The following is a 26,882-nucleotide window of genomic DNA, read 5'->3' as shown; positions in this document are numbered from 1 at the left end:
CTTCTAACCACGAATAAGAGGAGGGACTAACAAAGACTTTCTCCTAGACCAAACCCCAGTCAGGCTCCTCTAAGCCCTCCATACCTCAGCTTTCAGAGGATGACCTTATTAGGCTTATATTACCCAGCTGCAGCAAGAATCCTGCTAAATTGGTTTAGATAGCCGATTAAATCCCTCATTCCTGTCTCCCCCTCAAGTGATATTGGATCATGCAGGCCAAATTTCTGCAGGATCCATTTGTTTTGTTTACCTAGACTCCCCCTTCCCCTGATGTTTCTTCTTAGTAATTTTCCATCCACTGGTTCCCCACCCTGCTCTTGGTGATAAATCTCCACTTGTCTGTGTTGTGCTCAGAATCTTTTTCTCCTATTGCAATAGTTCTTGATTAAAATCTGCTTTTATCACTTTAGAAGAAAATAAATTGCCTTAATTAGAAGTTAAATTATAAACAGTTATTTCTCCAAATATCCTTTAAGAATTAAAACAAGGGCTAGGGGTGTGGCTCAAGGGGTAGAGCACCTGCCTAGCAATGTAGGGTCCTGAGTTCAAATCCTAGTATTAGGAAAAAACCCTAAAGGACTAGAAACAGATTCTAATTTTTTTTTAAATCATAGATAATAAATTATAAAAAATAAATACAATAAACTCTATCTTAAAAGGAAAGAGTTTTAATTAATTTAACCAAAGAACAATTTCATTTTGATAATAAACTTTATTATTTGGCAATTATACACATAAAGTACATATTTAACTGAATATTTTATGCAGACTCTAGGAAAATATTCCAAATACAAAATTATTATAAAGTAAAGCAGTCAAGTTCTATGAAGGAGGCTTATGATTCGGTGCCAAATTTACAATTGTATATCTAATATGTCACAATCCTTTCTTTCCAAAAAAATGTTCGCATGTGAGCAATTAATAGCTAAAAAGAATAAATGATTTTCATTATGTAGAATATAGAAGGGGACACAATGCAAAATAAAGATACTGAAGTCTTCAAAATTTCTTTATGTTGTTGCTAGTAAGATGATAGAACCTAAAGCTATGAGGATCTGTCCAAGTATAATATCTGTATCAAATGTGCTTGTAGCGCTTGCCTGGGAGAAATGATCTGTCAGCCACTTTTGGAAGAAGGATGGCCCACTATAGATACCAGGAAAATGTCTTCGACCACAGCCATGTCCGTAACTGGTAATTCCCATTAAAAAAAATCTTTTATATTCAGGTAAGTAGCACATTAATGGTCCACCACTATCACCCTATTAAAAAAAGTCCCAAAATAGTATTAGTTACTTCTAGTATTCTCTAAGCAAGAGTAGAACTGGGGAAAATGAATTACATTAAGCATATATCTAGATAAGTATTCACTTTTTATATACCTCCAGCGATAACATAGATCTTTATCTCAGATAGTAGCTAGCTAGACTGTAATAACTGAACGAAGTGTAGGGTAGGAAGTTCTGGAGCTAGACAGTGTCTTGGTAGAATGGCTCCCAGGCTACATAAGTTATAATGCTCTCCCTTACCACATTAATGTAATGTTTTAGAAGATCAGTAGGTTTTTAGTTTAATATTCCATCTTAAACAGGAAGAATTCAGTCTGCCCAGATGTTTGGAGCAACCATATAGCTGGTAGAATAATTCATCTGCACAGTTTTGAACCAGAATACCATAAATGAAATTCTTTGGCTTTTTAAATACAATTACTCTGGAGAAATACATTTTAGGAAGTATGCAAAATATTGTAAAAAGTGTTCATTAGAATATTTCTTTTGCTTACCACTGTGTGCGAAAGACATAATTTTAAGACGTGAAGAATTTTAGGTGTGTGTGCATGGTTTACTAGGTAGAGACAAAGTAAGTGGAGCATCTTTTCAAGGGTTGACATTGGCTAGTGCAGGAAAATGAGAATAAATGGAAGAGTAAATAGTATTACAAATAACAAATCTCTTTTGTTGCTTATACAAGACTGTTAAGGCACATTGAAACCTGTCAAAGTTTTTTTTAAGTAGGAGGAAGAAGGAGAATATGGAGGGGATGAACCAAACTGGGGTACATTGTACACATATATGAAAATGTCACAACGAAACCTCCTGTACAACTATTATATACTAATAAAAATGTTAAAAACAAAACAAAAAAACCAAGACTGTTAAGGCAACCAAACCTCTTACTAAGGATTGTTAAGGTACTCAAAGCAACAGGACACTGAACTAATGTAAAGGGTAAGGACTGTGTTTCTGAGTGTTACAATTCTTTACATTAGGCAGGCATTGAATAATTACTTTTTGATGTTTTGTCTAGAAATGCAATTCAATTAGATTGGATTCTTTACTGTTTTACTCATCACGATTTTTAAGGGTAAGGACATAGGAAAGATAAACTTTACACTCTAGCCGGGTGCTGGTGGCTCATGCCTGTAATCCTAGCTACTCAGGAGGCAGAGATCAGGAGGATCGCAGTTTGAAGCCAGCCCAGGCAAATAGTTTGCAAGACTCTATCTTGAGAAACTCTATCACAAAAAATTGGGCTGGTGGAGTGGCTCAAGGTGAAGGCACTGAGTTTAAGCCCCAATACCGTAAACAACAACAACAACAACAACAACAAACTTTATGCTGTAGAAATAGTGTAGGAAAAGATGAGAGCACAAACTACTCTTGAAAGTATAGGACTGGTGGATTCAAAGTAGTAAATAAAAGAAGGTTAGAGTCAAAAAGCACAAAAGAGGCTGGGATATAGCTCAGTGGTCTAGTGTTTGCTTAGCATGTGCAAGGCCCTGGATTCAATCTTCAGAAAGGAAAAGGTTTTTAAAAAAAGCCACAAGAGACAAAACAAAAATAGATAAGCTGGACCTCATAAAAAATTTAAAACATGGTACAAATGATAACATAAAAAATTGAAAAGACAGACCAAATAGAGGAAAATATTCACACATTATATATGTAGTAGGGGACACATATCCAGAATATATTTTTAAAATACTATCAATGATTAAAGAAAAACTCAGTTTAAAAATGGGGAAAGGATCCAAAATGACATTCTTCAAAGATATACAAATTGGCTAATAAGCAAATGCAAAGGTGCTTATCACTAGTCATTAGGGAATGCAAATAAAGCCATGAGATAACCACTTCCAATTCACAGGATGGCTGTAATAAAGAAGAACCAATAACAAGTACTGTCAAGGATGTAGAGAAACCAGAGTGCTTGGACATTGCTTGTGGGAGTACAAAATGGTATAGCCACTATGGAATACAACTTGGCAGTTCCTCAAAATATTAAGTGTTGACTTAGTAATTATAGGGTGGGATTTCTAAGAGAAATAAAAACATATACACATAAAAACAAACACAAATGTTCATAACAATGTTATTTGTTATAGACAAAGAGTAAAAACAGGCCAAATGACCATCAACTAATGAATGGATGGATAAAATGTGATATAGCCATACAATGGTATGTTATCTCGAAATAAAATGAATAAAGTTTGGTACATTCCTCAATATGGATGAACCTTCAAAAATGCAAGTGAAAGAAGCCAATCATAAAAGACCACATATTGAACTATTCCAGAAAGGTCCAGAACAGTTAATGTCCAGAATATGCAGCTCTACATAGATTAGTGGTTGCCTGTGGCTAGGGGTGCACTGGAAGAAAATAAGGAGTAATTCTTAATGGGAATTGTTTCTTGAGACAACAAAAATGTCCTAAGATTAGATTGTGTTGATGGTTGCACAATTCTGTAATATGCTAAAAAAAACCATTGAATTGTATACTATAAGTAGGTAAATTATAGCTCAAAGGTGATAATCAAAAAGAAGGAAAGATTTAAGACAAATTTTTCCTAAATTTGGCCATCAGGATAGTAAAAACCCAAGGAATAAGGAACCAAGATTTGGATTGTTGAAGTAGGTAAAAAAGAAGAAAAATATTTGTATGTTTAGGACTGATAATGAAAATCACCAGAAAGTAATCAAAGGCCTTGTTCGGATTCCCTTCTGACTTTAGAAAGTATCTTACCCTGCAAGTATCAAATGCTCCATCTTCATCACCTGCACAAAATGAAGTATTAGGAATTACTCCTGCATAACTACTCTCAGAATTACAAATTTTTCGAGAAATATAACGTACTTCTGCTTCCTGTAAGATACTTGTACCACCACCTGTTAACAAAAAAAATTCCTAATTATTTTGGAATGCAGGCATTTTTACAGTGATTTAAAATGTTGGTGTTTAGTGGGGTTTCTTCTCAAAGTGACAAATTATGTAAATTTTTATGTGTCTTTCTCTCTCTCATTTAGTCCTTGTCTGCTAATCCTCCTTAACTGTTTATAGTCACTAATCTACTTTCTGTCTCTATGATTTGCCCATTTGGGACATTTCATCATATAAATAGAACTATAAAATATGTAGCCATTTGTGTCTGGCTTATTTCACTGAGCATAATGTCATAGCATGTATAAGTATTTTATTACTATGGCTTAATAATATTCCATTATATGAATATAGTATATTTTGTTTATCCATTCATCAGTTGATAGACCTTTAGATTGTTTCTAGTTTTTGGCTATTATGAATAATGCTGCGGTGAACATTTATGTACGGGCTTTTATGTGGATATATGTATCCATTCCTCTTTAGTGTATACCGTACTTCCACACTGTATTCCAAAGCAGCTGTAACATTTTATACTCCCACCAGTGATTCATGAGGACTCCCATTTTCCTCCTCTTCAGTGCTTGCTATTGTCCAGTGGTTTGATTGTAGCTATCCTTGTGTGTGTGTGTGTGTGTGTGTGTGTGTGTGTGTGTGTTTGTGTGAGACATATGTTAACTTTTATTCACTTATTTGGTTTTTGCATTGGTGGGGATCTAACTGAAGGTCTTGCATACGCTAGGCAAGTGCTCTACCACTGAGCTACAGCTCTTCCCTCTAACTTATTTTCTAATTTTTGCTAGTATATAGAAATGAAGTAGATTTTTTATGTTGGTTTTATAATACCTGGCTAACTAAACTTTGTTAATTCCAATGGATTTTAGATTCTATTTTAGTGTAGGAAATTATATCATCTGTGACTAATGAATGATTTATTTCCTTTCCCTTTATTTTTTTTGGGGGGGTGTGTGTGTGTGTGTGTGGTACTGGGGAGTTGAACCCCGGGCTAGGCAGGTGCTCTACCACTTGAGCCACACTTCCAGTCCTTTTTACGTTGGTTATTTTTGAGATAGGGTCTCGCCTTGTTCCCCTGCCCAGCCTAGACAATGATCCTCCCATTTGTGCTTCCTCACTAGCTTGGATGACAGGCACAAGCCACCGCACCCAGCCATTGGTTGAACTGAGGTCTCCCAAATTTTTTGCCGTGGCTGGGCTTAAACCAGGATCCTCCTGATTTCCACCTCCTAACTAGCTGGGCTTACAGGCATGAGCCATCATACCTGGTGATTTATTTCCTTTCTTGTTGTCTTTTGAATCTTTTGCTAATGTTATTGTACTTGCTAGGATTTCTGCTACAATATTGAATAAAAATGCATGGTAATGGTGGGGGAAATTTAAAGAAATGTTTTTCGGTAATAATGGTTGCTATGATAATGATGTTTGCTATGTTTGAAGTTAGAAAACCTTAGTCAGGTTAAGGAAGTTTCCTTCTGTGTCTAAACTAGTAAGAATTTTTAGCATTATTTCTTCTGCATCTCTTGAGATAATATTTTTTATCCTTTAATCAAGCACTTCATGAATTACATTAAGAGACTCCTTTTGTGGTGCTGGAGTTTGAACTCATGACCTTGTGAAGAAACTTCTAAGATTAAATTATTCTTGAGTTTCTGAGGTAAACCTCACTTGGTTATAATAAATTCTCTTTATAATATATGTGATAAATTTAGCAGGCTAATAATTGTTTGTAATATTTACATTTATAATCTTGATCTTTCTTATACTACAGTTACTTGATTTAATCTTGACCTTTCTTATACTATAGTTACTTGATTTGATCATTGAGATTATTATTGTTCTCTTATGCTGAATTGAGGTAGGTTTCCTCACTTTGGATTTTTTGAAAGTATTTATATAAGATTACAATAATCTATCTCTAGTAATTACGGTAAAACTCACTTGTTCTGAGTTCTGGTGTTTTATTTTTGAAAAAGAAATTTAATTATGGATTCCATTTTTTTTACCCCATATAAGACAATAGATTTCCCTTAGTTAATTTTTGTTAATTACAGTTTTGATTAGTTACCAAATAATTTATAATTTTATCTACATGTGGTCATGTGTCCCACAATAACGTTTTGGTCAACATTGGACTGCACATATGATGGGTTACACAAGATAATACCGCCTAGAACGTCATTGCAACCGTCTTAGCTTGTGTAACTGCAATCTGTGACGTTTGCATAATGATGAAATGGCCTACTACTGAACTTCTCAGAACATATGCCTGTTGTTAGTGAAGTATGAATGAAAATTTAGAGCATAACTTATTTGTCTTTTTGGAGACAGGATCTCACTGTATAGCCCAGGCTGGGCTTGAACTCTCCATTCTTCTGTCTTAGCCTCCACAGTGCTGGGATCACAGGCATGTACCACCACGCCCAGCTTGGAGTATAACATTTAAAAATGCTATGAGCTAGAGATACAGCTCAGTGGTAGAGCGCTTGCCCAATGTGTGAGGGCCTAGGTTTGATCCCCAGCACAGTTTTTAAAAATTATTCTATTTTAATTCATGATCTTACTTATATTTGTGCCTTCTCTGCTTTTTTCGCCAGACCAGTCATTTGTTGTTTTTCCTAAGGATTAGATTTTGACCTTGTTGGTCCTGTCTTTTCTGTCATTATTTTCTATTCATTAATTGGTGTAATTATCTCTTTTCTTTGTTTCTTCTACTTCTTTTTCCTTTATTTCTTCTGTTTTCTGGGGGCCTATGTTCTTTTAAACACCCAGATAGTGATGTTTTAAGATCACCAAATGTGTAGTTTTTCAAAAACATATGTTTTTGTCATTTTTACAACTTTGTTAGTTTTTAGTTTATATAGTATGAAAAAAATCACACATCATAAGCATCCATTCAATGATTTCTCATAAATTTATGCCAGCACTCCACCCTAGTTTTAGAATTTTTCCTTCACCTCAAAGAGTTCTCTTGTGCTTCCTTGGAGTCAATTCCCAGCTCACGCCCCACATTTAGGAAATGACTCTTTGAGTTCTGCCTCTGTTGGCTTGCCTGTTCCAGAGATTTTTGTATAAACAGAATCACATAATTTATGGTCTTTTATATACAGCATCCTTCATTTAGCATAATGTTTTAGAGGTTCATCTGTATTATAGTATGTATATATAGTTTTTTTCCTTTTTTGTCGAATAGTATTCTCTTGAATACTGTTAGTATTCATAGATACTATTAGTGTCATGGTTTATGTGTTCACACATGATTTGGTGTACATCTGGATGGTTTCCAGTTGGAAACCATCATTTCTCTTCAGTAGATACCTAGGAATGTAATTGCTGGATCATATGGTGCTGTGCTGAACATGGTAGGTACATGGTAAGCTTTTCAAGTAACTACCAAACTGTTAGTAAGCAATGTTACCATTTTACATTCCTCACTAATTTCTCCACATCCTTGTCAAAACTTGATATTGTCAGGATTTTTTGGATTATAACCATTCTAGTACATGTATAGTGGTATCTCATCATGGTTTCAGTGATGCTAACATTTTTTCATGTACTGTTAGGCAATTTCAAAACTGTGATAAGCCTATTATCTCAACTACTCGGGAGGCAGAGATCAGGTGGATTGTGATTTGAGGCCAGCCCAGGCAAAAAGTTAGTGAGATCCCTATCTCAAAAAAACAAACTTGGTGTGGTGGTGCATACCTGTAAATCCAGCTATGCAGGAGGCATAGATAGAAGGATTGTGCTCCAAGGCCAACCTGAGCAAAAAATTTGAAACCCTATCTGAAAAATAACCTAAAGTAAAAGACTGGAACTGGGGGTGTAGCTCCAGTGGTAGAGTGCCTTCCTAGCAAGTCCCTGAGTCAAATCTCAGTACAACCAAAATTTAAAAAAAAAAAAGGCTGGTGATGTAGCTCTAGTGGTAGAGTACTTGCTTTGTAAGTGCAAGGTCCTGAGTTCAAACCGTAGTACCACCCCTCTCCCCTCTGCCCCCTGGCAAAAGACCAAGCTGTCTGACATTTGCTGTGAAATCTTTTGCTGGAGGCGTGGCTCAAGTGCTAGAGCACTTGCCTAGCAAGTGCAAAGCCCTGAGCTCAAATCCTGGTACCATAAAAAAAAAATTGTTTGTTGTATAAGTATTGAGTTATAAAGGTTCTTTACATATTCTGACACAATTCCTTTATCAGAGTTATGGAGCTTTTTTCTCTTACTCTGGGGTTTATCTCTTTGTTTCCTTACAGTACCTTTTGAAGAGCATGCATTTTAAAATTTTGATGAAGTCCAGTTTATATTTATTTTTGTGGATGAATTGTGCTTTTGGTTGTCCTAAGAGATTATGGCCTAACCCAAGTTTCTCAAAGATTTTCTCTTGAGCTTTTTTCTAGAAGTCTAGTTTTAGTTCTTACATTTAGGTCTGTGGTCCATTTTGAGTTACTTATTTGTCTTAGTTCATTTGGGTTGCTACAGTAAAGTTCATAGACTGTAGTATATAAACAACAGAGATTTATTTCTCACAGTTGTAGATTCTGGGAAGCTGAAGATCCAGGCACAGACAGATATGGAGTGTGGTGAGAGTTGCTTTCTAGTTTCTAGATGGTGCCTTTTATCTGTGTCCTCACATGGCAGGAGAACAAGGCAGCTCTTTGGGACATCTTTTATAAGGGCAGTATTTTTGAGGGCTCTACTCTCCCAAAAGGCCCTGCCATCTAATACCATCACCTGGGGGCTTAGAATGTCAAGGTACGAATTTTAGGTGGAAACAAATACCCAGACTACAGCATTATTAAACATGGTGTGAGGCAAGGCTTAGAGTTGTTTGGATTTTGTTTTTGCTTATAGATATCCAATTGCCCCAGCATTAGTTGTTGAAAAGACTGGTAATTCTCCATTATATTACCTTGGCACCTTTGTGAAAATCAACTGGCCATAAATATAAGGGATTTTTTCTCTATATATATTGTGTTCCATTAATCTGTAGGTCTATCTTTACACAAATATCATACTGTCATGATTGTTGTTTTATACTATATTTTGAAATAAAGTTGTATAACTCCTTCAATCCTTTTTCTTTTCAAAATAATTTTGTCTATTTAGGTCTTTTGCCTTTCCATATACATTTTAGGAGTAGTTTATCAATTTGCATTAAAAGTCTTACCTGGATTTGATAGGGGTTACACTGAGAACATATAGGCCAATAATGTGGATAATTGCTATAGTAGCAGTAGTGAGTCTTCCAATCCATGAGTGTGGTTTGCCTGTTTATTTAGGTCTTTTAAAATTTCTCTAGTGTTTTATAATTTTCAGCATATAAATTTTGAATATCTTTTGTTAAGTCTGTTCCTAATTATTATTTTTAATGCTATTATAAATGCAATTACGGTCTAATTTTCAGATAATTTATTGATAGTATCTGGAAATATGATTGATTTTTGTTTTATATCCTACAACCTTGGTGAACTTGTTAGTTCTACTAGATTCTTTGTAGATTTCTTAAAGCTTTTCTACATTAACAGAATCATGTCATCAATGAATAAAGACATTGTTACTTCTTGTCCAATCGGTGTGTCTTCAATTTCTTTTTTTTTTTTTTTCTTTTGAGAGTGGCATGTTCCAAGAAGTCTATTATACCTATAACCTATTACAGATGGTTTTTGTTAGGGTTGGGTACAGGACAGGTTAATTTAAAGTCACTTACTGGGTTTGAACCCGGGCCTCATGCTTGCTAGCCAGGCACCCTACCACTTGAGCCACTCCACCAGCCCCATCTTCACCTTTTATAACAGATCAGAACCCAGATGGCTGACTTTCTGCAGGATTTGTGATAGGAAGCCAGTAGAGCTGGTTTCAACATTCACATCCGTAATTTAATAGTTATAACCTTCTTATACAGAAGTTGTGATCCACATGAAGTCCACAATAAGTGCAGCAAATCTGAGGCACCCAAGCCATTTCCGAGGCTCAGTGTTGCCAGTGTTCTACATACTTGGCAGTGTTCTACAGAGATGAACTGTGTTCTGCTGTACATTTCTGATTGTCCTTGTGTTTTCCTTATGGTTGGCCTGGCCCCAGGAGGCCTTTATACACCACTAGGCATTGCCAATTCTGAGCTTTCAGTAATAATTACTTGGAGCAAGAGGTGCTTGTAACAGCTGTTTTATTCCAGGTACCTGAAGATTTTTCTCTACCACTACCACCTCCACCTTCTTCCCAGCTACCTCTTGGATCTTTTTCTTTCCAGTACCATCTTCCTTTTCACTTATTTGCATCACCTGAACTCTGAACCTGTTGTAATCAACCTCCTCAAGTTCTTTCCATTCATCTTCATCTTGATAGATAACTGCCATGCTGGGTACTGCTGCCCCAGACCAAGTGCCCTGGAAGGGCCATGATGCCGCTTCCTGTTTCTTTTTCTTGCTGATGTACTTGCTGGAATTCTTTCTTGTTCCTGATTTTAGAGAAGAAGCATTCAGTCTTTCATTATTATCAAGAATAATGTTAGCTTTAGATTTTTCAGTGCTTTTATCCATCTAAATTTCCTTTCTACTTTTTTATTTTTTTAATTAAGAATGGATTTTGGGCCTATAGTTTCAGCTACTTGGGAGGCCAAAGAAGGAGGATCACTTGAGTTCAGGAATGAAAAAGAAAATAGTGTTGGATTTTGCTAAATATGTTTTTCACATCAGTAGCAGTGATCTTTCATTTTTTTATCCTAATATGGATTTGATCTTTTTTTTTTTTTGAGATGGGATCACACTATGTTATTCAGATTGGTCCCCCAACTTGTGGGTTCAAGATAAGCTCATCTCATGTTGTGAGCCACCATGCCTGGCTTTATTTTTACTTCTTGATTTCCATATATTAATTTAACCTTGCATTCTTGGAATAAGTCCAACTAAGTCATGTGCATAATACTTTTTTTAAAAAAATACATGTTGCCATCCTCAGTTTGCTAACATTTTGTTAATGATTTTTGTGTCTTTGCTTATGAAGGATATTACTCTGTAGTTTTCTTGTAATGTCTTTGGTTTGGTATCAGAATAATGATACTGGCCTTATAGAATAACTTGTGAAATATACTCTCCTCTTCAAATTTTCTAGTTTGTGTAAGATTAAAACTATCTCTTTTTTAAACATTTGTTAGTATTCATCCATAAAGTCATCTAGACTTGGGGTTTTTTTTGTTTTGATTTTCTAAAAGATTTAAAATTATTACATTTCTTGTACTTTTTATAGGTCAATTAAGATATTCTTTTTTTCTTGAGCCAATTTTTATAGTTTGTCTCTCTCTAGGAAATCCTTCCTCCCTCCTCTCCCCTTCATCCCTCTCTTCCTTTCCTTCTTTCCCTTCTCTTTTCCTTCCTTCCTCCCTCCTTTTTTTTTTGAGACAGGGTTTTGCTGTGCAGCCCATCTGCCCTCCTGGCTCATCCTCCCAAGTGCTGGGATTGCAAGTGTGTACCACCATGCTTGGCAGAATCTATCACTGAAATTTGATCATTTGTGATTATGATGTTAATTAGTATTTTAACCCTTCTCCTGTATAATACAAGGACCTGAGAACTCTTTATTTCTGATCGCCTTCCTGGAACACATGCTTTCCTCCCACAAATTGCATATTATTTTTTATTATAGTCAGTGGATTTGTCAATCTAGACACCAATGACATGTTAAGCCAAACGATTCTTTGCTGTAGAGGTGGGAGGACTATCCTGTGCATTGGAGGATGTTGAGCAGAATTCCTGACTTCTGCCGACCAGATGCAGTAGCAAGCTTATAGCATGCCTAGCTATACAGCACAGTTGTTACCAAACATTCTCCTAGAAGCAAAATTGTCTTGTTGAATATAGCCAGTGTTTATCTACATTTATTTATTTATTTACCCATTTCTTCTCTCACTGATCTTCTCATATAAGATGCAATTGTCCTCCTCTATCTGCAGTTTTGATGTCTGTAGTTTCAGTAACCTGTGGTTAACTATGATCCAAAAATATTGAATGGAAAATTACAGAAATGAATAACTCATAAGTTTTAAATAACTTTTATTACAGTATATTGTTATAATTGTTCTATTTTATTATTAGTTTCTATTATAAAACTCTTACTGGGCCTAATTTATAAATTTTATGATCAGTATGTATTTAGAGGGGTCTAGTCCTATCTGTGGTTTGAAGCGCAAACAAAATTTTTTAGAACATATTTCTCCTAGCACAAGGGGGGGTTACTGTATTTCCCTTCTGGCATCATTTTCTTTGTTTCTGATGTCTCTTTTATCTCCTTTGGTGAAAGATTGTTGGTAGTAAACTTATTCACACTTATTTTTGAAGACATATGATATGGTAGGATAGTTTTGCTAGATAATTGTAGGTTCATAGTTATTTTTTCTCAGCATTTTGAAGATGGCATTTTATTGTATTTTCATTTTCATTATTTCTATTAAGAAGTTTACTGAAATTCAATCTGAAGTTTGATTACAAGGATTTTCTTTTATGTCTAGCTGTATTTCAAATCTTCTGTTTGTTTTTTGTTCTGTAACTTCAGTACAGTGTATGAAAAGGGATTGCATTTGTTTTTCCTGTACTGTGCTTCCAATTCAGATCTTTCATCAGTTTCAACCCAATCCATTGAATACTGCTCTCCTCTATTCTCCTTATTTTTCTCTCTAGCACTTTCTTTAACTTTGTTTTTTTTCTTTTTTGGGGTTTGAACTCAGGCCTCTGTACATGCTAGACAGGTGCTCTACTGCTGAGCCACACCTCCGGTCCTTTCTAGCACTTTCATTAGGTGTATATTAGACTTTTTTTTATTTCATACTTATACTTTAATTTTTTCATATTTCCTGTTTTTTCTCTCTATGGTACATCTAAGAAGTTCCTTCAGATACATCTGGTTCACAGATTCTTCAGCTATATGTATAAATATGATACCTCATTCATACAATGAGTTTTAAATGCTAGCAGTTACAGTTTTCATTTTTAAAGATTCGATTTTGTTCTCTTTTAAATGTGCCCGGTCATTCTGCATAGTCTATTGCTCATTTATAACTCTACTGTTTTCTTTCTTTAAATAATTAATATATATTTATTTTCTGTTCTGCACCTAAAATATTAATATCTGAGGTTCTCAGCTGGTCTAATCTGTTGTTATTTCTGTTGACTTCATTTTTAATAGTTTGTTTCCTTATGATCTTTGTGAGCTGATATTTGATTTTTTTTTTCTTTGTGGAATTCACTTTAGGCTGTTGAATTAATTTCAAGTATTAGATTTTTAAATTTTCATAGTTGTTTGGTTCTTTTTCATGTCTACTTGCTTTATTCATATTTTTAGACATTTTTTTCTTCCTCATGCTGTATTATATATTTTTACCCAATGATTCCAATATCTAGAATCTTTGAAGGTCTTATTCTCATCTCTCATGTTTCTGAAGACTCTCACTCATGATGCCTTGTTTCTTTGGGTGTTTAGCAGTTAGTCTTTTTTTTTTTTTTTGTAATCTATTCATTTTCATTGAACTTTATATTGTGAAATTTTTTGAGGTCTTATGTGAAATTAACTTTTTATACAAATGATTTGCATTTGATTTGTCAGTCACCTAGGAACATAACACACCAGGATCTATTTAAACTAAATTTTCAAGCTGGGCACTGGTGGCTCACACCTGCAATCCTGGGTACTGGCAAGTAGTTCTTGAGACCCCCATCTCCAAAATAACCAGAGCAAAATGGACTGGAGGTGTAGCTCAAGAGGTAGAGTGCCTACTTTGCAAGCAGATGTTAAAGCCTTGAGTTCAAACCCCAGTTCAACAATAGCAAAAAAACAAAAACAAAACAAAATTTTCAGCATCTGGATAATTTTTAGTCTACACAGTATGATTTGGACAGCAAGTCCATAGAAGTGATATTTGGAGTTACATATTTTCTAGGGAAATTTCTAACTTTCTCCCTTCCATTGGACAGGTTTCCTAACAATCCTGGGGCTGGAGTTAGGAGTTGAGGATGCTTTGGTTATAGGTGGTTCATTTAAAAACTATTTTTTGAGAAAATTACATAACTAGAATTTTATAGTATGTGACCTTTTAATATTGTCTTCTTTTCACTCAACCTAATTCCCTTGTGGTCCATCTAACTTGCTGAATGTATAAATAGTTTAGCCATTTTTTTTTGTTGGAACTGGGATTTGAACTCAGGGCTTTGGGCCTGAAAAGCAGGTGCTCTACTACTTAAACCATGACTCCAGTCCAGTAGTTCATCCATTTTAGTTTTTGTTTTGCTTTGTTTTTGGTGGTACTGGGGTTTGAACTCAGTGCCTTGTGCTTGCTAGGCAGGCACTCTTCCCTTGAGCCATTCCACCAGCTAGTTCATCCACTTTAGTTGTTTAACAGTATTCCATGGTAATGGTACACTAGTTTGTTTAATCATTCATCTATTAAAGGAATTTTTTGTTTGTTTCCCAAAGTGTTTTTTTTTTTTAAGGCAGTCTCTCACTATTTAGTGCAGGCTACCCTCAAACTACAGTCCTCCTACCTCAGCCTTCCAGGTGCTAGGGCTACATGTGGGCATACCCACCTTCTGTTTCAGGTTTTGGCTACCACAAATAAAGCTTTTATAGACATGTGTGAATATATTTTTGCTATGGACAACTGTTTACATTTCTCTTGAGTAAATGCCCAGGAGTACTATTCCTAGATCATATGGCAAATGTGAGGTCACATGTATGTTTTTAAAAACTGCACCTCTGATTCTTGGTGCATGCACATTTAGAGTTGCTATATCCTCTCAGTGGAAGGAAACTTTTATTCTTATGCAGTATTCATCACCATTCTAGTAATTTTTTTTGCTCTGAAGTCTACTTTATCTGATACTAATATAGCCATTCCTAATTTTTTTCCATTCCACGCTTTTTTTTTTTTTCTGGTACTGAGAATTGAAACCCCAGGGCCTTACATATGCTAGACAAGCTCCCTACCACTTGAGCTATGTCCCCAGCCCTATTCTAGCTTTTTAAAAAATTAATATTGCCAGTGTCACACACTGATGTGTAAGATGAAAATGCTACTACTCATTCCAGAGTTGTTCTGAGGGTTAAATTAGCTCTGCAGCAACATGGTAGACTGCATGTACACCCTACCCTTCCCACAGAAAACTGTTAATGAGGGAGAACGCATAGGTCAAAGACTGAGCGTAAAGATACTTTCAATCTACCAATATCATGTTTGAGTTATACTATGGGTATATGAGCTACATGCTGAGTTATGAGCTTTATGGGAGTCTCCCCCACCCAATTTGGGTAAACTTTGTTCTCACCAAGGCCCACAAAACCACCAAAATCCATATTCACTGTTAACAATTACACAAATATCCTCAAGATGAAAGTCACTTTGGTACTCTAGTTACCTCCCTAAGTTCCTATCTTCACACTCAGTCCTTGATCTATGTTTTCTTGTTTAATAGTTTTTCATGGCCAAGCATGGTGACTCACACCTGTAATCCCAGCACTCAGGAGGCAGAGGCAAGAGGATCAGGATTCTGAGGCCATACTTTGCTACAAGTAAGACCCTATCTCAAAATAAAAAAATAGTTTTCTGTAGGAAGGCTGGAATGTACATGTAGCCATGTTGCTGGAGAGCCAGTTTAAACCTCCAAACAACTGTCTGACAGATATTACTGCTCTCATCTTTTGACCATGAAAGCTGATATAATATAGTAGAAACACAAGAGCTTTGAGGCAGGCAGATGTGGGCTTGAATTCTGACTCTATTACTTGGCTATATAGCTTTGGGCAACTAATTTAACCTTTCCTTAAGCCTCATTTTATTCACTTATGTTATAATCTTTTTCATAGTGTTAAATGAGACTATGCATTAAAATGCTTAGTATTTTATTAGGTACCAAGTCCTGAATAAATGGTAGTTTCTCCTTTTATTGTTATTCTAATTGTCAAAATTTCATTAACGTGCACATGGTCATTTAACTAGAACATAGCACAGCTGGGATTTGGATCTAGGTCTGGGATTCTAAAGCCCATGCTTTTTATCCTTCTATATCATGTCATTTTCTTCTTATCTTTCTCAGAAAGTATTCACAGATGGAAAAAATAAAAATAGTTCACAAGTCTTTCATAATTTATCATACCGTCTAAATAATTTACAAATGTTTAAATAGCTAGGGCCTGTGGGGAATAGGAAAAAGTCTCAGTACCTGATCTTAAATATTCCTAACTGGACTGTGATTTCCTTAAGAACAGTTTAATATGGTAGTTAAATATTTAGGCTTCAGAATCACAAAGGCCTGAATTTGAGTCCTAGCTTCTTAATATGTACCATTTTCAACTCCTGGTGTATTAAATGGAAAATAATAGTAATAATGATAATAGCTCCTATTATCATTAGCTTCAATTAGTAGAAATATTGGGAGGATAAGCTACAATAAAGTAGCATACTTAAAATATGCAGATGCTCACAAAAGATAGCCATTGCTGTTACTGAAGACAGAGTCTGTGCTTTCTTTGTGTTTTTTTCTTCCCATTATTTCAGTTGATCAACATTTAGTGCTTCTATATATACTAAAGAAATACATGGCAGTCAACCTGGTTGATACTAAATAGGGCATTAAATAAAAAGGAAACTAAATAAGATCCCATATAGCCAAAAGCTTATTATTCAACGTAGGCATTCTGCTATAGAGCTGCCTCCATCGCCTGTGAGTCTTAGACTACAGGAACACTTGGAAGTATCATTCTATCTAAGAATGTGTATCTTGGTATGCATAACCAGAAAGTCTATATATTTCTGCTTTGGAAGAGAATTTTTTCTCTCCCTCCCACAAGGAAGAAAACACAAAAAATTTTTCCTTTTCATTGGTTTATAAATAGCTATTTTTCAATCTCATGATAAAGTAGTACTATAGAGAGATAAATGCATAAAGTTGGGCTGTGAAGATAGCTCAGTGGTAGAGCACTTGCCTAGCATGTACAAAGCCCTAGATTTGATCCCCAGCACTATAAAAACAATTAAAAGTTTTAAAAAGAAACATATAAAAGAATAACTCTCCTTTACCAATAATTAGGAAGATAGGTATCAGTAAATTGAGACTATAGTTACCTTCTTCTTTTGTTCTTCCCCAGCCACTCACAAAACACTTTGTGTTTTGGTCCAGTTTTTGGAAAACGTCGAAAGGTAGACAAATAGGCTGAATATAGTCATTATACCTTACGGCTTTTTTTAAATAAAAAAGTGCAATGTCATTTACAAAAGTTTCCATAATGAAGTTTGGATGCATAATGATTGCTGTAATTTTTATCTTCTTGGTATGTGCATAGCTTCCATTTATAATATTAGTTCCAATCACAGCTCTCCACTTTAAAGGATTTCTGAAAAAAAGTAAATATTCTTATTATAAACATGCTTACTTGAACATAGGACCTCATACTTGCTAAGCAGGTGCTTCCCACTCACAAAGCAGACACACTACCACTTGAGCCACTCCACCAGCCCTAATTAAGTAAATACTCTTTTCTTTTTTTTAAGATACTGGGGCTTGAACTCAGGTCCTACACCTTGAGCCACTCCACCAGCCCTTTTTTTGTGTTGGGTATTTTTAAGAGAGTGTCTCAAGAACTATTTGCCTGTGGTGGCTTTGAACTGCAATCCTCTTGATCTCTGCCTCCTGAGTCGCTAGGATTATAGGTGTGAGCCACTGGAACCAGGCTAAGTAAATATTCTTAATCTCCTGCTAGTTTTTATTTTTCTTATGCTGGATTAATAACAAAAAGTTTTAATTCTACTTTCGTGTTAGTGTAAAAGCCAAAAATTTATAATGTAGGAGAGGGAAAAAGATCAATGGGACAGAAAATCCAGAAACAGATTTAAGTACATGAGAATTTAATGTATGATCAAGTTAGCATGTCTTACCAATGGACAAAAAGATAAATTATTCTATATATGGTATAGGGACAACTATGTTAAACTGTTTGAAAAGAGAAAATTAAATTCCTGGTATAACACTAATCACCAAAATAAACTCCAAATGAATTATTTAAATGAGTAACTTTCAAATGAAGAATCCCTGTATTTTAGAGATATCCAAAGTGATAGGACTGAGATTTGCTTCAAAATAATTGGAAAGAGCAGGCCGGGGTGTAGCTCAGTGGTAGAGCACATACTTAGTATGCATAAGGGACTGGGTTTGATACCACCACCAAAAACAAATGGGGTGAAGAGCTGGTAAGAGTATAGATAAAATAAGATCAAGTACAAATTGATACCTTGAAGCTGTGTGATGGGCACATGGGAGTTCACTAATATATTTCCTCTACTTTTATATGTTTTTGAACTATACTAGAATAAAATATCCAGATATTAACTTAGCATGAGGATTTAGAAAAAAATTAAACCAGAGAACTGGAGATGTGGCTCAAACAGTAGAGCGCCTGCCTAACAAGTGCAAAGCATTGAATTTAAACCCCAATACAGCAAAAAAAAAAAAAACAACTAGACCAGAAAGAAAATGTTGGTGAATAAATAACACTGACATGAGTAAAGATTTTATAAAGCATTGTACTGAAGGTAAAAACAAGAAGCAAAAGTCTTAAAAAAAAAATAACAAAAGTTAAAGACCGACAATTAAATCCCTGAAAGGTTAACAGTTATTACATATGGAACTGAACTAGGAAGGAAGAACTTTAACTTTATCCACTATTGTTTACAAGTTCTGAGATACCTTTTAACCCTCCCTATTAGCAAAGTTATGAGTGTCCATGTTTGATAACAGTACAGGTAAGAGAGGAACAAGGGCACTCTTACTCATCATGAAAGTGTAAATAGGTAGTCATTTCACATGTATCAACAGCCTATAAAAGCTGCATTGCATTTGACTCTGCAGTTCTACTTTCTAGAATTTATCCAAAGAAACAGAAGATAAACACAAAGATTTAGCCATAAGAAAGGCCAGGTGAAAAAAAGAACATTTACCACAGAAAACTTTGACACATCTAAGGGAATGCAGAAGTAACACAGATGTGTTGACATGTAAAGATTCTCATGTTATATAATTTAATGAAGGCTGTTTATAATATATAATAAGCCTGTTAGGTAAAATAATTTGTATACATGCATAGAAAAATCTAGGATAACAAAAAACAGCTGTTATTTTAGGAGATATAATTGATTTTTACTTTTTGCCATTTCTGTTTTCTTATTTTCTTACATTAAATATGTTCTACTTATTTTTTAATACAAAATTGCACATACAATTATCATTTCACCTGGTGATCACTCTTGGCTGTTTAAATCATGAGTCAAAGGAAAGGAAAACCTAGACTCACGCAAAAAGATGTGTTTGAATATTTACAGTGGCTCTACTCTTTTCTTTTTTTTTTCTTAAAGTACGGTCATATTATGTACCCTGGGAGGGGCTGGAACTTGCTATGTAGCCCAGGCTGGCCTCAAACTCATGATCCTCCTGCTTTAGCCTCCTGAGTGCTGGGATTATAGAGATGCAGCAGTATGTCCAGCTAGTGGTTTTGCTTTTAATTGCTCAAACTGGAATCAACTTAAATGTTCCTTCAAGTGGTAGATAAACAGTGCTACATCCATAGAATGGCATACTACTCAGCAATAAAAAGGAACAGTTGCCAGGTGCCACACCTGTAATCTTAGCTACTCAGGATTATGGTTTGAAGCCACCCTGGGCAAACAGTTTGTGACACCCTATCTTGAAAAAACCCTTCACAGAAAAGGGCTGGTGGAGTGGCTCAAGGTGTAGGCCCTGAGTTCAAACCCCAGTACCACAAAACAGAAAAGAACAGTAATGACACATACATAATAACATGGGTAATCTCAAATGCTAAGTAAAAGAAACCAAATTTAAAAAGCTACATACTCTGTGATTCCATTTATAGGCACTCTCCTTTTACAGAACTATACAAAACTATGAAGATAGAAAAACAGAAAAATAGAAAAATAGAAGATCAGTGGTTGTCTAAGGATGAGGGAGGATGTTGATTCTAAAGGAGTAGGGGGTGGGGAATTTTTAGAGGTGAAAGAACTGTCTTGTGTTGGTAATTACATGACTCTGTTAAACTCACAAAACTGTACACTGAAAATAATTTTACTGCATATTGTTATATCTTAAGTCATTTTTGTCATTCATTTTTAAAAAAGAAATAATCTACCAATGAAGAAAAACAACATAGATGAATGTCAAATATATGCTAAGTAAAGGAGACCAGGCTCAAAAAGCTACATATTGTCAGGTAAAACATAAGGGGCAAAAAAACAGAGGAAAACTATCAGTGGTTGCCAAGGGCTGGGTATAGGGTAGGAGTTAACTGCAAAGGGTCATGAGAGAATGTGAGGTTATGGAACTGTTCTAAATTTTACTGTGGTAGTTACATGACTAGATACACTGTCAAAAGTTACAGAGCCAGGTGCCAGTGGCTCAAGCCTGTAATACTAGCTACTTGGGAAGCTGAAATGGAGAGGACTGTGGTTGGAAGCAATGTAGGGCAGCAAATAGTTCATGAAACCCCCATCTTCAACACAGCCACCAAAAAAAAAAAAGGACTGAAGGTGTGGCTCCAGCAGTACAGCACACCGACTTTGCAATTTTGAAGCCCTAAGTTCAAACCCCAGTCCCACCAAAGATTTTTTTTTTTTAAAGTTGCAGAACAGGAGCTGAGTGTGGTGCTATACACTTGTAATTCCAGCCAGTTGGGAGGCTTGTGAGTTCAAGGGTAGACTAGGCAATTTAGCGAGATCTTGTCTCAAAAAAAAAAAAGAAGAGAAAAGTAAAAGGTTGGGAATGTAGCTTGATGGTAGAGCACTTGCCCAGCATGTACAAGGCTCTGGGTTCAATCCCTAGTATCACAAAAACAAAACAAAATTTTGCAAGGCTGGAGGTATGACTCAAGCAGTAGTGCCTGCCTCACAAGCATGAAGTCCTGAATTCAAACCCCAGTAACACAAAAAACAAAAAAATTTTGCAAGATGGAACATTAAAAAGGTGAATTTTACATCATGTACATTATGTCTTAAGTTTTAAAAGAAAATAGTAAGTGGAAAATGGAGAAATGTGAGAAAAGAAAAATCCAAAAGGTCATTTCTGCTAACATGAGTTAGGACTACAGGATTTTAAGTTGTAGTGTGTGTGTGCACTATCCACATTCTTTTTCAGTGCCAGTTTTATGGAAAATGTTAAAATAAAAAACATCTTTTCTGGGCTGGGGATGAGGCCTAGTGGTAGAGCACTTGCCTAGCATTTGTGAGGCCCTGGGTTTGATCTCCAGCACCATGAAAACAAAAACAATCCTCTCCCTTTTCCTAACTAACTGTCCATTGGTGCCTATATACCCATGTTTCTGAGCAAGGGAAAGCACCCTGCCCACTGTTGTCAAGATGCCCTCATTTAATACATGATCCAGATCTTCTGTCTGCAGTTCTGTGGGACAGGAGTGGACACCTGGTTAAAGGATGATTCATTCATAAATTGGGCAACAATGATATTGCCTAGAATGAAAAGCTGGGCTAACCAGATAATCGTAAAATTTGATGAGGCCAGTTAGCAGTAGGCGCTAAAAGTGAAAGATTATTATTTAGAATGAAGGGCCATAATGGATCATGTGCAAGTGCTCTTCTATACACACACTCTCTCTTTCTCTCCTATTTCTTTCAGCATTATTTTTCAGCAGTGTGTCTTAGAAATCAAGAAAAGAGATAGTTTTAAGGAAAGGCTGCTGTCAACATTGCTGAATGTTGTAGAGATCAGTAGGATGGAACCTGAGGTCCACTAGATTTGGCATGGAGGTAGGTTCTTTCTTATGGGTGCTGGGGTTTGATCACAGGACCTCATACTTGCTAGGCAGACACTTTACTACTTGAGTCACTCCCCTAGCCCTTTTTATGTTGGTTATTTTGGAGATAAGGTCTCATTTTATGCTTGGGCTGGCTTGGACCATGATTCTCCTATCCCATTAGCTGGGATGACAGCTACTACGTCCAGCCATTGGTTGGAATGTGGGTCTTGTTATGAATCACGTTCATTCCAGTCTGCTGGATTATAGATTTGAACCACCTTCCCAGCTATAGAAGTATGTGGGTTTTTGTTTTTTTGCAGTACTGGGGCTTGGACTCGGGGTCATCACCTTGAGCCATTCCACCAGCACTTTTTTTGGTGATGGGTTTTTTTGAGATAGGGTCTCACGAACTATTTGCCCAGGGTTGGCTTAGAACCGAAATCCTCCTGATCTCTGCATCCTGAGAAGCTAGCATTACAGGTGTGAGCCACTAGCGCCTGGCTAGAACTTTGTATTTTGATCACAGAAATGAAACTGCAAATGAGATTTTATGGGTCAATGTAAATGAAGCAAAAGAGAGTCTCTTTATCAAAGAGTATAACCATGAAGGCCAAATAAACCTGTGTCTTATTTTAGAACAAAACATGTTTTTCACATTTAAAAAATTTAATTGGTGTATATTAATTGTACAAAATGATAGGTCTCATTGTGACATTTTCTTTTTTTTTCAGTATTGGGGATTGGACCCAGGGCATACTAGGCAAGCACTCTATCACTCAAGCCACACCCTGGTGACATTTTCATACACCATATAATGTACTTTGAGCATATTCACCAGCTGGTTCTTTTTCTTTCTTTTTTTCAGTGCTGGAGATAGAACCCAGGGTTTTACACATGCTAGGCAAGCAACCTACCACTGAGCTACAGCCCCACCATTGACATCTTTAAATGCCTGAAAAAAGAAACAAACTAATGTTTTGCGATTGATGGAAATATATATTATATATTTTATTGGATCATAGGCACATCCATTCAATAATGTATTTTCTACGTCCACCTTCATGCTAAGTAATTATAACACACATATGACCTGCAAACTCTATAAGCATTTTCTATCTTTACAAAAAGTTTGCCAAACTCTGACTTAAAGGATCCATGTCAACAAAAGCAGCATACTATGTATAAGGCATTATGGCTACTTGCAAACATGGCTTCACTAAAAATAGCTGAAGCCAAATGGTCCTCTACCACGTCAAAGTAACCCCTGAGAATAAAATAGGAGTTATGATCTGAATACATACCTAGCATCTTTAATGCAGTGAGCAGCTGTGAGGACCCACCTGTCTCTCACTAGGCTTCCCCCACAGATATGAACAAGAAGACTACCACTTCGAATCTGCAGGCTAACTATCCATGGCCAAGCGCCGACTTGAGCTTCTGTGCCCCCTACAATCCGAGACCCTTTCAATACATCCCTAAGTGGTGCTATTCCACAATCTAAAAATAAACATGATATACATTATTAAGACTGAGCATCTATTACTTCCTAATCTGAACTCGTTAGTATATTCTTTTAAATTCCTCTTTTAAAAATCGAAGCAAGTTGGGTATCTGGAAGCATGCCCAAATTTTGAAAAAATCTTAAAGGAGCTAAGATAAAGATGTCATAGTTGACTACTTGCAAATAGACATGAAATCAACACAGTTCATTAATTTAAGAACTCTATTTCCCAAAAGCATAAAAATGAGAAGTTTCTCTGGCCAGGGATCATTTTCTTTCTTATGTAAAACAGTGATTACCAACTTGGGACTTAACACAAGCTTGGGATGTAGCTCAGTGGTAGAATGTAGGTAGCATGTGCGAGGTTCCAGGTTAAATCACCATTAAAGAAACACATCTGTGACTGATGAAATCACGAATTAGAAATTCTGATTCTTGCCATTTAACTTGTTGAACTCTTCTCAACGGTAGTATGAAAAGGTCACCTAACGCCCGTTTCAACTGTCAACATTGTAGTGCGCTATTAGTCTGTAAAAGGAGGACAGGCCTCGAGAGGGTAGTGAGGGCAGTCAGCCGCCCTACACAGACGTCGGCCGTGTGACTACGACTCTAACGACGCTAAGGCACAGACGTCTGCCATTTTGACTAGTGTTTCTACCAGCGCCCTAACGACGACGCCGGGGTGGCCGGGGACGGGCCGCGTCGCCGCCCTGAGAGAAGGCACGGGCGCGCACCGCATACTGCCCTTTGAGGCCTGCCCTTCCTCAGTGGCCCGCTCCTCCTGCCGCCCGCGCGCCGCCTCGGCCCGGGGCCCGGCCTGCCCGCTCCTCCTGGACAGCGAGCGGTGCTCAGAGCACAAGAGAGCGCTGCCCACCAACAGCGCGGTCCTCAGGAGCGCCAGCCCCATGTCCGTGCTCGCCGCCGGCAAGATGGCGGCGGGCAGGCGCGAGCGGCCGCGGGCCAGGTGCCCGGATGAGGAGTAGCCCAGCGGGCATTGCACTTACCGCCACAAGGCCTTGGGTGGCCTGCCGCAGCTGAGGCCTGGGGATTCCTAAACTGGCGAGTCCCTCCGACCCTAGCAACAGACTCGCACGGACGAGGACTGCTGGAAGACAGGGACAGACCCGGAGGGCAGGAGGCTGCTTAGGCTGGGACTGGAGACAGCATAGCCGGTGAGAGAGTCCAGCTTCTGTGATGCAGATTCATCACTTACAGCGTTAAAGTAGGGTGCCTTAGACACTTCAAGCTAAACTGGTAAAAATCAAATTTAAGGACCAGCAAAGTTGACGACAAAGCCAGACTGCTGGTAATTACGCACCTCCACCTCAATCCCCCCCCCCCTCACACACACACTCTTCAGTCCCAAGCCTGAGAGATGCATCAACCCTTGCCTCTCAAACCCTGAGGTGTCCCCAGACATACCAACCACTGCAGAACAGCAGGCGGCACAAATAAGTAGCCATTGAACAAGTAGGTATTGAAACCAGAGTTTTGGACCCCAGACTCCTAGGCTTCCGTATGTCAAGTCCAGCCACTCACCCCTATGCTCCAAGTAAAGAGACAGTGAAGGGCAGAGAAAGGTTTATTGCACAACCCAGGACACACCATGGAAAGAGGTAAAGTAAGCACTTCAGCCCATCTTTAGCCATCTTTGGGGTACAGACATGAGCTACAGCTTTAAATAGACAAAGAATTAGGACAGGAGACATGAGATATGCACAGTAAAACAATCCCAGACACAGGTGTGTTCCATTGGTCAAATTGGTCAGGGGCCTAACTGACCATTTTGTCATTATTCTTCCAGGGTTCCAGAGGTTTGTTACTGCTATTTATCACTTGAGGGGAGCAATCTGGTTCCCAAGGCATGATTATACTCACTCCAAGGTACAACCTGGAGTACCCTGGAGTACCTGGTCTTATAAGAGGTGCTTAAACTGCTTTTGCTGAAAAGCACTGACTCCTTACTTGGCGTAATTAACTAAAAACAGGTGAAAAGCTTTGCACCTCTGTCTCTATTTTGTACCTATTGTCCTTTGCTTTGAGCCATTCTCTCCTACAGCCACTTTGGAATAAACAAAGGACAGGAATGATTGATAACATCTTTATGACAAGAGACTAAAACTACCCCTAAGAAATAGCAAGAGTCTTGAAGGACAGACCATTTAGAAAGAACTTCCTATCCTTGATATCTAATTAGTTTCCTCATCCCCCAGGTGATGACGTCTGATCACCTTGGCCTGTGGTCACTAAGAATCCTGTCAGGTGGGTTTAGCCAGAATTCTTGTTATGCCCAGTGTTCTCTTTTAGTGATTTTCCACCCACTAACCCTCCTCCTACTCCTTGACTATAAATTCCCACTTAATCATGCTGTATTTGGAGTTGAGCCCAGTCTCTCCCCACTTCAAAATTCTCTTGCCCTAGTTTCTATCTATACCTTTTTAAGGAGAGTGAAGATGGGTGTTGAGGATCAAACCCAAGGCCTCATGTGTGCTAGGAAACTCTACCACTATACATTCCCAGTCTTTCCTATACTTATCTTAAAGATCCTGAGGAAAGGCTGCCTTACTGTGCTTCAATAAGTTATAACTAAATAATTTTTCCTTTAATATTACCCAGAGTTTTAAAGAATGATGTCTAATGTATGGTTTTAAATTGGCTTGCCATTCACCTCTTGAGTTAGGCTGAAATTTGCCCTTCAGTAGCAAGGGAACAGTGTGAGCTATGGTAGTCTAAGAAGTTGGTTGTGTGGTAGGGAATTAAGGCATGGGGGGCATGTGCTTACATCACTCCTCTGAGGCTGACATGGCTAACAGTATTAAAAGGAGTCTATTTTAGTTGGGTTCAGTTAGCACATGGGAAAGGAAGCAGAGGCTGGGGCTAAGCTTCAGTCATTGAACAGGAAGTAGATAATGTTGGAGAAACAAGTTACAAGTTGCACTGAGGGGCTGACAAGAAACAAATTCCCTGTTCCACAAATATTTTAGTAGAAAGTAATATTGGAAAGGGGGAAATGGAGCGTGTTTGTTTCTGAGGGGCGGGGGCGTGGGGGGAAGGGAATGTGATCAGACTGTACATGGCTTTGTAAGATGATGAGTCTTGCTATGACAGAATAGGGGTTCCACAGATTCATAAAACAAGTGCATGCAGCCGTGAGCCAAACACCCTGCTTCAAGCAGATAGGTCCTTTGCTTTGAGCAAACCTGGGGTTCAAACAGGAGCCAGGAAGGAGTTGATATGCTTCATTATCCATTGTAGCCATCAGCCAATCAGCTGCCATCATCATCAGCCACAGCAGCTCCAGCAGCAGGCTACTCAGTGCAGTGGGTTTTATACCACTATACACAAAAGTGGCATCTAGCCAAGTTATTACATCAACTGCGCATTCAAATCCAGCCATTAATTACATAACTAACTGACCTTA

At 37.3% G+C, this 26,882-nt stretch overlaps 1 protein-coding gene across 1 annotated transcript; it reads right to left on the bottom strand.

Annotated features, from left to right (window-relative positions):
* Positions 1 to 770: 770 nt before the first annotated feature.
* Positions 771 to 24,368, bottom strand: Tmprss12 (transmembrane serine protease 12). The gene is made up of 5 exons (XM_020179910.2): positions 24,089 to 24,368; positions 23,262 to 23,457; positions 17,270 to 17,538; positions 4,024 to 4,166; positions 771 to 1,262 (listed from the first exon to the last, which is right to left on the bottom strand). Exons 1-5 carry the CDS (start codon positions 24,366 to 24,368, stop codon positions 1,011 to 1,013), a joined length of 1,140 nt encoding a protein of 379 aa, XP_020035499.2. The 3' UTR covers positions 771 to 1,010.
* Between the last annotated feature and the right edge of the window lie 2,514 nt (positions 24,369 to 26,882).

This window comes from Castor canadensis, chromosome 8 (genome assembly GCF_047511655.1).
Source record: "Castor canadensis chromosome 8, mCasCan1.hap1v2, whole genome shotgun sequence".
NCBI lineage: Eukaryota > Metazoa > Chordata > Mammalia > Rodentia > Castoridae > Castor > Castor canadensis.
This window is presented reverse-complemented; position numbering and strand designations above follow the sequence as displayed.